The sequence below is a fragment of the Sminthopsis crassicaudata genome, chromosome 3 (assembly GCF_048593235.1).
Source record: "Sminthopsis crassicaudata isolate SCR6 chromosome 3, ASM4859323v1, whole genome shotgun sequence".
Lineage (NCBI taxonomy): Eukaryota > Metazoa > Chordata > Mammalia > Dasyuromorphia > Dasyuridae > Sminthopsis > Sminthopsis crassicaudata.
In genome coordinates, this window is record NC_133619.1 from 254465189 (window position 1) to 254476183 (window position 10995).

Genomic DNA, 10995 nt, shown 5'->3' on the forward strand with positions numbered 1-10995 from the left:
GATTCTAGGTTGATTTCAAAGTTACAAGTATGCATGACTAGAGAAGGTAATCCCCTCAATAGAAACAAGAGAAATTGGGAAGAGAATATTTAGGAAAGGAATAGACAGAATTTAGTTATGAAAAGATTGAATTTGAGATGTTGGTAAGATATTTAGATTGAGAGTCTAGACTCTAGAATCTCATTGAGGGAACTGATTATTGATTGCCTATATTTAGTGACATTTCATTTAAATAAGTGATTTTATGATAAATTAACCTTCATATCCAAAGAAAAAAGAACAGCCTATGCACAGAGAAATCCTAAAGAGATTTATTAAAGAATATTCTTTGTAACTAGCACATATCTATAGAAGGATGGAGATAAAATGGGATGTTCCTGAGAATTGTTTCGATCTATATCTTCACCAGCTATTTGGGAAGTTCAGATTGTGTTCCTTATTCAGGGAGTACCCTTGAAGCTCTTAGGACAGCTGAAGCACACAAAATGGGATATTAACATTAGTGTAGTATCACAAAAAAGGCTCATACAGAAAAAGTCCCATTGCCAATAGCATCAGTAATGTTTAAATTTTTTTTTTGGTCATTTTAAGGATGATTGACATAAAAATAGCAGGTTTATGATCAGAAAATAATTCTTGTTTATTGTTGTTTGGATGGAGAAATCTATAATGGGAACTCCCATGTTATAAAATTTTTTTATTGAAATGAACATTATCCCAATTTTGAAAAGAGTATATAGATCTGCCCAATTTTCCCCCAGTGAGGCAAAATAGAAAAATTGAATATTAACTTGCATAGGTGAATGGAAAACAAACAGAAAATCCCAACTGACTTTTAATGCATAAGTTCTTAACTTCAAGTTCATAAACTTCTTTTCTTAATTTTACAATAACTATTTCAATGTAATTGACTTCTTTCATAATTTGTAATCCTGTACCTTTTATTTTATTTTATTTTTCAGAAATTATCATCAATGAGAAGGGACAATGTTGATTTAGTTATTTTTAAAAATTTTTTTATTAATTTTATAATTTTTTTTTGACAGTACATTTGTATGGATAATTTTTTACAACATTATCCCTTGCATTCACTTCTGTTCCGAATTTTCCCCTCCTTCCCTCCACCTCCTCCCCTAGATGGCAGGCAGTCCCATACATGTTAAATAAGTTATAGTATATCCTAGATACAATATATGTGTGCAGAACCGAATTTCTTGTTTGTGCATTTTATTTTATGCATTTGAAAGTATCAGTTCTGTCAAGGGCTGTCTTTTCTTTTCCTAATGTAAAGTTTTACTTGATCATTGCATCAACTCCTATGGATTCAAAAATCTCATTAAGTTAATGATTCTCAGATCTACTCATCCAACCCTACTCTCTTTTCTAATAGAATTACATTTCCAGCTGCCTCTTGTACATCTCAAATAAGATGCCCCATTGACATCTTAAACTCAATAAATCCAAACATGAATTCTTTATCTTTACTTCTAAATCTTCCCCTCTTTTTAACTTTCCTATCAGGGGTAATACCACACTCCCATTTACCTAGGCTGTAAACCTTAGATATCATCCTCAGCTCCTTTGTCTCCCCTCTATAGTCTGTTGCCAAGGTCTGTTGATTTTGCCTTCAGAACATCTTTGGTATGCTCCTCCTTTCTCCTCTAACATTGTTATCACGTTTATTGACTAACATTAGCCTGAGAATGCTTTTGGTTTCACAAGATTGGCAGATATGTCTATGGAATACAAAATTTAAGAACCCCCTTTTGATTAACAAGGAAAATTATCTCAGTGCATATTCCTTGGGAGAAGCCAGTAGAGTCTTTGATCTGAAGTGTACAGCTTTTGCTTAGATTTCTATATGGATGATGGTGGAAGTAGGGAATTGCTGGAATTTATTATTAGGGAGAAAAGGCTTCAATGTCAATATAGGCACATGTATTCATATGTACATGCATACATCTACTAACAATATAATTTTATTTACAGTTACAAAAATCCTAAAAAATAAACATATCCTTATATATATTCCAAAATGTGAATATCAAAGTATAAATTGGACATTCTGGAAATACATCATAGCAGTCATAATTCTTTTTAACACCAGCAGAAATCTACAAATTTTAAAGTGAATCAGTGATGAGGTAGTTATTGCTGTTTTTCACATTGAAAATGTTTAATCAGCTTCTTCTCATCTTATTTCTTTGGAATTAAATGTATCTTTGTATTACAGGGATCAAAGATTTCATGTGTGAATTGTGTGGAAAGACTTTTAGTGAAAGAAACACAATGGAGACCCATAAACTTATTCACACAGGTAAATATTCTATAACATTTCTAATGTTATATGCTAGTAATGTTACAGCTAATTCAGATGACCCCCTACTAACACTTTAATTAAAAGAATATATTCTTTTCAGAACAAAAAAAAACAGGCAATATTGTTATTCAGATGTATTAGAATATATTAAGATTAAATAAGAAAACAATTTATCATCTACATTTATCTTTAAATCTCTCCCATATTTATGTACTAGCATCATAAATTAGTGCATCTTATTATAGTGGGGGAAAAAAGGCCTAAACATCATCTTTTGGTGATTTTTTTTTTTTTTCCTTACCTGTGGTCTTATTTTTAGATATTGGTTTTACTGGCTTGTGGTAATGAACATAACTGAGTAAGCTCTTGTTTTCAAATACTACCATACTGTCTTTCCCTTTTCCAGTCTTTCTCCCAGAAAACTGCCAGAATTATATTCCTAATGCACAGGTTTGACTCCATCATTGTTTTGTTAGGACTCTCAAGAATATCATTTAAGCCACTTTGCAGTCTGTCTCCAATTTACCACTTGACTTTATTTTTTGTTATATCTCTAAATTTCAGTCAAAATAGTCAAGTTTGTTTTGTACTTTCTCTTGACTGTGCTTGTGCAGGCTGAAACATACTCCTTCCTCTTGGCTTATTTTAATCCTTTCCATTAAAGACCAGATCAGGTGGACATGAACGTCTTTCCTGAGTCTCATGTCTTCCTACTACCCTTCTTCCCCTGCTCCTAGATCTCTCCAACTTCACATTTTCCTAGGGCATTGAATTCTCACTTGCCACATTAGTAATGTGTATCCATGTTGTATTTCCAACTCTTCCCCACTCCATCTCCCATTAGATTAAAAGTCAGGAATTGTATCGTTTCATTTTCATTTATCCAGCAAGTAATACACTTTATTGAACGTAATTTTCATAGTACTGTGGTCAGAAAAAAAAGATAAATTTAATATTTCTGTTTTTCTGCATTTATGAGATTTTTATACCCTAGCAGTATTTGTGAAGGTTCTTTTCTAAAATTTTATTCATTTAATTTCATTCTTGTTTATTTTATGATTAGATTTATCCAGCTCTGACAGGGGTAAATTGAGGTCCCCCACAGTTGTAGTTTTATCATGTATTTTTTCCCATAACTTATTTAATTTTTCTTTTAAGAATTTGGATGCTATGCCATTTAGTGCATAGATATTCTGCATTGATACAACTTCATTGTTTTTGAAGCCTCTTAACAAAATGTAGTTTTCCTAATTATCTTTTTAACTTAGATTTGGTTTCTTTTTTTGTTTATTTTGCTTTATCAGATCATGCATGGTTGCTATTCTAGCCTTTTGTACTTAAATCAAAGTATAATAAGTTTTGCTCCAGCTTCTTATTTTAAGTCTTACATGTGTCTTTTTGTTACAAGTGTATTTCTTATAAATAACATAATATTGGGATTCTGGTTTCTAATCCATTCTGCTATCCTCTTATTTAATAAGTACTTAATAAGTGTTTGCTAAATTTTAGAATTGGTTTGAATTTTGCTTTACTGTTGTATTAGCATACTAATCATATCTGTAATAATATTTTATTTAAAATTTTTCTTTATAAAGTTGGGAAACAATGGACCTGCTCTGTGTGTGAGAAAAAGTATGTCACAGAATACATGCTTCAAAAACACATTCAGCTAACTCATGACAAAGTAGAAGCTCAGAGTTGTCAACTATGTGGAACAAAAGTTTCAACCAGGGCTTCAATGAGTCGGCATATGAGGCGCAAGCACCCAGAGGTAAGTTAACTTTTGCTAGTATAGTGTTTGGTGATAGTAATAGGTTATACATGGACTTCCCTTTGTAGGAACATTATTTTGGCAAAGATCCTTAGCCTAAGGGCCTTATAACCTTAAGCACTATGTCTTGTCTCAGTTCTTGTTGAATTGAATGTGATATAGTGTTAACACTTACATAACTTGAATTGGACTTTTCAAAGAATTCTTTTAGGTAACTATGTTGTTCAATCTTATCCAATCACATCCAACTCTTCATGACTTCATGCTGTCCGTAAGGTTTTGACAAAGATACTGAACCAATTGGCCACTGGCCATTTCCTTTTCTACTTGCCCATAATGTAGCTAGTAAATGTCTGAGTCCAAATTTGAACTCAGGTCTTTTTCACTCTAGGCTTGGAACTAACTCTAGCTACTCTATTTGCCTCCTTGGCAAACAGAGGTTAAGTGACTTGCCCAAGGTCACATGGCTAATAAGTATAAATCCAAATTCGAACTTTACAACATGATTATATAAATATCTACACATTTCTTCCTCAATATTTGTTAATTTTAATTTAATTTCCATATTGAAATAACTCATGTTTTAGATTTCTTATTTAATATATTAATTTTTCAATGCCACATTATTGCTTTTAATTCTCCTATTTGAGTTAAGGCACTTTTGCCTCTCTGCTGTTTTACTATGAATCACGTTTTTAATTCTTTCATGCTCAGGATAGTGGAATTGGAGAATAGTAGACCGAATAGCTAAAGGACTTTGGTTTGAGGTCAGGTTTTAAGAGAGGAATCAAATGATGTCTTTTATCTTACATATCCAGAATAGATGTCAATCCAAGAACTTAACAGATAAAAAAATAAAGGTAGAAAGTAAAAGATAATTTGGCTACATATTAATTATTATTATTATTAGTGATAGTGTATCTGATTTCTATGAATTTAATATTTTAAGTACATTGGAGAATTAGCTATTTCTTTAAAAATTTTTATTTTATTCTGAATAGCCAAAAAAAAAAAAAAAAGAACATTTCCATATCCAAAGTAGAAAAAGAGATGATTATATTGGAAAACATGAATCTCAATCACATCTAACTCTTCCTTTTAAAAATATATAACAAAGTTAGCTTATTGTTTAAAGAACTTCCTAAATACTTCTTTTTCTTTCTAAACTCTTTTGTTCTCTTCTGTGCATTTTAAAAAATATTCAAGTGCAACTTTTTTCTTTTTCCTTTTTGTCAACCCTTTCAGTAGCTTTCCTTCCTCAACTCATCTTCTTCAAATATAAAATGACAAAAACAATTCTCATAACAAATAAGAATAATCAGGCAAAATGAATCCATACATTTGCAATAATCAAAAACATACGTCTAATTCTATTCTACTCCTTGAATCCTTCTCTTAAAAGGTAGGCAATATGCTTCCATAGCAGTTCTCTTGAATCATGGGTATTCCATCACACTGATCAGAATTCTTAAGTCTGAAAATTTTTTCTCTCTAAATATGACATTGCTAATGTATAAAATGTCGCATAGGTTCATACAGTTCTTCCCAGGTTTTTCTGAAAACATTCACTTCATTATTTCTTATGGTTCAATAATATTCCATTATATATAACCAATATGTATTCATTCATTCTTTGATGAGCACTTTGTTTCCAGTTTTTTGTCACACACACAAAAAAAGAGTTGATATGAATATTTTGGGGCAAAGAAGTCCTATCTTTTTTTTTTTCTTGAATCTTTAAGAGTATAGACCTAATAATTATGGGGCCCAAAGATTTATGGTTTAGTGACTTTTGAGGCACTGCTTTCTATAAAGGCTGAGTCAATTCACAGATCCACTAACAGTATAGTAGATAGAGTGCCTTTTCCCCACATTCTCTCTGAATAAGTCCCATTTTTCTTTTTGTCATTTATGACGATATAAAAGAGAAATTCAAAGTTGTTTTAATTTGTATTTCTTTAATTAGTGATTTTGAACATTTTTAAACATATTTATTAATTACTTGGATTTTTTTCCTTTGAGAATTTCCTCTTCATATCCTTTTATAACTTCCCTCTGGACTATGCCACTTCTGGCTATATTTCAGACTTTATAGACTTCAATATTTCTCATCTGTAAGCCTACCGTGGAACATCCCTTTGCTCTGCCAGCCCCCTTTTCCTGTTGGTGAGTTCTTCCATTTTGTGGAGGTTGTAGGCCAACCAACCTTCATTCCCCTCCCACCTGTGCTTCTGACTCTCCAAGTCAGTCAATCATCATCACTGTGCCTCATTTGGAACATTCATCATCCCCTGGGGCCTTCTCTCTGGTATGCCATCCCTTTCTCTTATTGGTGAGTTCCTCCTGGGGTCTCCAGGGATTTTTTGGAAAATCCCAGGCTGGCCAGCTTTCATTTCCTCTCCTACCTGTGCTTTTGACTTTCTGAACTTCAGCATCATAACTTATCAGTCCTCCCACCCTGGAATATCCATCTTCTCCTGCATTCTTCTTACCTTGGAACATTCCTCTGCTATGCAGAACTCTTTCTTCCATTGGTAGGTTGTCCTGAGGCTTGGCAGGCCTGGCAGGCCTGGATTAAATAAACTTCATTGCCCCTCTGACTTTTCAGACTTCAGCACCATCCCTCATTCACCTTCTCACCCTGCAACATCCCTTATCTTCTGCAGCCTTTTCACCCTGGAACATCCTTCTGATATGCTGGTGCCTTTCTTGGCATTTTCTCCTAGGACTTGTATTTCGTGGATAGGCTTAAACCATTGTCTTTTTGACTTTTTTAGACCTCAACACTGTGATTTTTCTGCATTTCCATCTTTGTAAGTCTCTCATCCCTACAGCCTTTTCACCCCAGAACATCCTTCTACAATACCGGCCCCCTTCTCCTATTGATGAGTTCTTTCTGAGACCTCCATTTTTTGTAGGTGCCCAAGCTGCACTTAATTCCCCTCCTACCTGAGCTTTTGATTTTCCAGATTTCAATACCATATTATTGGTTCAGATACCTTCCCACCCTCAACTGTCATATATTCCATCTTTTTTATTTTTTTTTATTTTAATGTTCTTTAGACTAAACTCCTTGAGGGCAGGGATTGTCTCTTTTTAGTTGTATTTGTATCCTTAACACTTAGTACAGTTCATGGTACATAGTAAGTGTTTAATAAATGATTGTTACCTTGCCTTGCCTATTAGAAATTGCTGTCATTATATATTTAAATCAGCTTCATATATCTCTTGGATACAAGACATTTATTAAAGAAGTTTTGTTTGTATAAAGCCTTTTCAATATTATGCAATCAAAACTATTTTTATTTTCTATTATTTTATCTCTAGTATAGTTTTGAACTTTTTTTAATGAAAATTGGCTATTTAAAGGAGCCTTGCCTTCATTTTTTTGTCTTTTTGTTTTATACACACACACACACACACACACACACACATACAGCTTGAATATTTTGAAAAGTTTGAATTTTTGTATAATCAGTTTTCTTCAAATGAAATATTTATCAGCCACATCTCTTGTGCTAGACATTACAAAGAATCACACACAATGGAGTTGCTCTAAACTCAAATGAAAATACACTGATAGTAAGTTTTTAAAAAGAAGTAGGGTACTTTTAATATCAAATATTTTCTTCCTTTCCAACCTCCTAATCTATCTAATGTCTCAGGTTTATTTTTTGTTGTTGTTGTTTTCTCAGCTCTATTACCCAAGGATTTGATAAAATTTGTAGTTTAACCACATCCTTTCCTTCTTTTTCTTCTTCTAGCTAATGATCTTTAGACTGTTTTATTGCCTCTTTGCACTGTCACCAAAGATAAAATAAAAAAGAAAGGGAAATTATAAAAGGTGTTATTTTAGTTATAATGAAGCATTATTTTCCCTACATTTTCACATGCCTAAATTTGCTTAATAAATTGGTTCCTTAAATTCAATGACTTAAAGCTCACTGTTTTTAGGTCCTCTCAGTTAGGATTGATGATTTGGATCACCTCCCAGAAACAACCACCATTGATGCCTCTTCAATTGGTATAGTTCAGGTAATTTAAAGAAGACTCATTCAACTATATAGCCCACTATCTAAAAATTTCTTCCTGCTTTAGCACATTATTAGGGGAATTTATGACCAGTAGCAAAGATGGGCTGATTACTTAGTAAGAGTGATAACTGATGGGTATATTGTTTTTGGTTTCTATATAATGCCAAGAGATTTAGAAAAAAGGTTGGAGAGCCAATGTGGATTTATGGGGGACACAGACAAGAGTCATATAAAATATAAGTAACAAAAGAAGATCCCCAGATGCATCAATTAATTATTATTTTGAATAATTAGTATAAGCACTGGTACTTTAGTTATTTAACCTAAGCACCTTAATTTAAGATTTATTAATAGAACCTGAAAGATAATCTTTGAGTATTTGGACTTTTCTTTTATATGGGTATTATGGCTATTTTGTGGTTAGTTTTTACTTATTGTATGATCCTACCAAAATGACCTTCCCAGCTACTAAAATTGCTGTTTTTCTATAGCCTGAACTTGCTCTGGACCAGGGAGAATTACCAGAAGGGAAACATATAAAAGTTGCCAAACGAAGTCACAAACGAAAGCAAAAATCAGATGAAGAGGAAGAAGCACTGGTATCTGAAGATCCTACATTCAGTGAATACACAGAAAAAGAAGCTGAATTCACAGGGAATGTGGGAGATGAAACAAATTCTGCTGTACAAAGCATTCAGCAGGTCAGTACAGTCAGTCCTTTATTCTGAGAATAAAGGTAGCACCCCCAGTCTAGGCAATAGATATTGGGATCTTGAAAACCAAAGACCCATTTTATAGAAATATAAGGAATTAAAGAGAATAATGGGGCTAGATAATTTTTAAAATTTTTTCTTGTACCAGAATCTTTTGATTAGTAGTAACCTTTACCGAGAGACAGAGAATGAGAAAGAGCGTCAGAGAGAGAGAGAGAGTGTGTGTGTGTGTGTGTGTGTGTGTGTGTGTGTGTGTGTGTGTGTGTGTGTGTGTGTGTGTGTGTTTTCTAGGATATCAGAATATCTCTTCTTTGTTAACTAGATTTTAAGTTTCTTTATCCCACTATTGCATTTTTCTTACTGGTTAGCTGTGTAGTAAATCTTATTCTAGACTGTCTAGCCTTATCTTCAGAGTGTGAATTTTAAATCACCAATGAGAAATTTACCTTGAGTACTGAAGTAGACTGAGAGCTTTGCTCCTCTGTCCTTTTTCAAAGTGATTCTCTTTTCTTTCTGATTGTTAAGAATTTGTGTGCTTCTCAACATTATCTGTCTCTATGTCCTTTTATTTTGCCTGAATCTCTTCTAGCACTAAATCAATCTTTCATGAAAATACTACTATTATTTTGAGGCAAGAAATTTTATTTACCCCTTGCTCATTCCCATTTCATTATTTTAACTTAACTATAGTGGCACAAGAAATGTTTTGAATTATGAATAACTACTAATCATAAATATATGATTTTATGTGAAATTTTTTTTTTCCTAGGTGGTAGTGACCCTAGGTGATCCAAATGTCACAACGCCATCTAGTTCAGTCGGTTTGACCAACATTACTGTTACTCCCATTACTACTGCAGCTGGAACCCAGTTTACAAACCTTCAGCCAGTGGCTGTTGGCCATCTTACCACCCCAGAACGCCAGTTACAACTTGAGAACTCCATTCTGACAGTGACATTTGATACTGTCAGTGGGTCTGCCATGTTGCACAATCGCCAAAATGACATTCAGCTTCATTCACAGTCGGAAACCTCTAATCCACAGTCTGTGGCCCATTTTATCAATCTAACCACCCTTGTCAATTCCATTACTCCCCTGGGAAACCAGTTAAGTGAACAACATCCTCTAACCTGGAGAGCAGTGCCTCAGACTGATGTTCTACAGCCCCAGCAACAGCAAGTACAGCCACAGACAGGACAGTCACAAGTTCAGACTGAGCAACAACAGCAGATGTACAGTTATTAAGTTATATTACAAAAACTTTGATGAAAACTTGTAAGGAATAAAAAACATTTTGAAAATTTTGAGATTTGTTGTTATATACCAAACTAAGAGTAAAAAAATTCCAACTATTTCATTGATCACAATGTAAACGAAAACTAACCTGTGCAAAACTGTCTCCATTCCCAATATCCATGTGTTAAATTTTGTCAATCTAAACTTGAGAAGTGGCCAACTTTTACTTAAGTTCAGATCACAATACACTATATAAGGTAAGGAAGTCATAAATACTAAATATGCTTTTTAATCTTTTTATTTAAAAACAAAAAACTTCATTAATTTTCTTGGGATAGAGAATGGGAAACTTAAGTCTCAAGAAAAGTAAGATATACAGACTAAATGGCATTTTGTTTCCTTTTTCAAAGTTGTCATCTTACAAAGCACATATTTAAAAACATGGTTAAAAACAGAAGTGTGATAGAAATTTGTTTTTCAGTTATAAAACAAATGTTAAGCCAGTTTGCTTAATATTGGAAGCCATTTAAGTAAGCAAAAAGTTATTGTCCTCTTAGAATTTTCATCTAACTAAATTTCTTGCAACTATGTACTAAATCCAAATGTGAAATAATATATTTAATGGCTTGTTCAAGAAATATTTCAAGTTGAAAAGTTGTCATAATGAACAAATCTATAATGTGAATTTTTAAATTTACACATCAATATATCTTCAATAACTTGCCATTTTAGTTTTTTCTTTCTTTTTATTCCTGGAAAGACACTGTATATTTAGGAGTCTGTTCTGGTCAATTTTGTCTTTCTAACCTTATAAAGTAATTTGCACTGAATAATTATCAATGGCCCCATTTACACAGCTATTCAGATATTTGGGGGCATTTCTGTGATATAAAAAAGCAAGTCAAAAAATGCTATCATTT

General features: G+C 32.9%; 1 protein-coding gene across 4 annotated transcripts in view; it reads left to right on the forward strand.

The window, feature by feature from the left end:
* PRDM15 (PR/SET domain 15) overlaps nucleotides 1–10143 on the forward strand; it is a 169907-nt gene extending 159764 nt beyond the window's left edge. For all 4 annotated transcript variants that reach the window (XM_074300477.1, XM_074300478.1, XM_074300476.1 and 1 more), the window contains 5 exons: nucleotides 2234–2317; nucleotides 3916–4091; nucleotides 8046–8126; nucleotides 8617–8826; nucleotides 9608–10143. In XM_074300477.1, the coding sequence (XP_074156578.1) occupies nucleotides 2234–2317; nucleotides 3916–4091; nucleotides 8046–8126; nucleotides 8617–8826; nucleotides 9608–10084 (1028 nt within the window). In that variant the 3' untranslated portion in view covers nucleotides 10085–10143. The remainder of the gene's footprint in view (nucleotides 1–2233; nucleotides 2318–3915; nucleotides 4092–8045; nucleotides 8127–8616; nucleotides 8827–9607) is intronic.
* The last annotated feature ends 852 nt before the right edge of the window (nucleotides 10144–10995 follow it).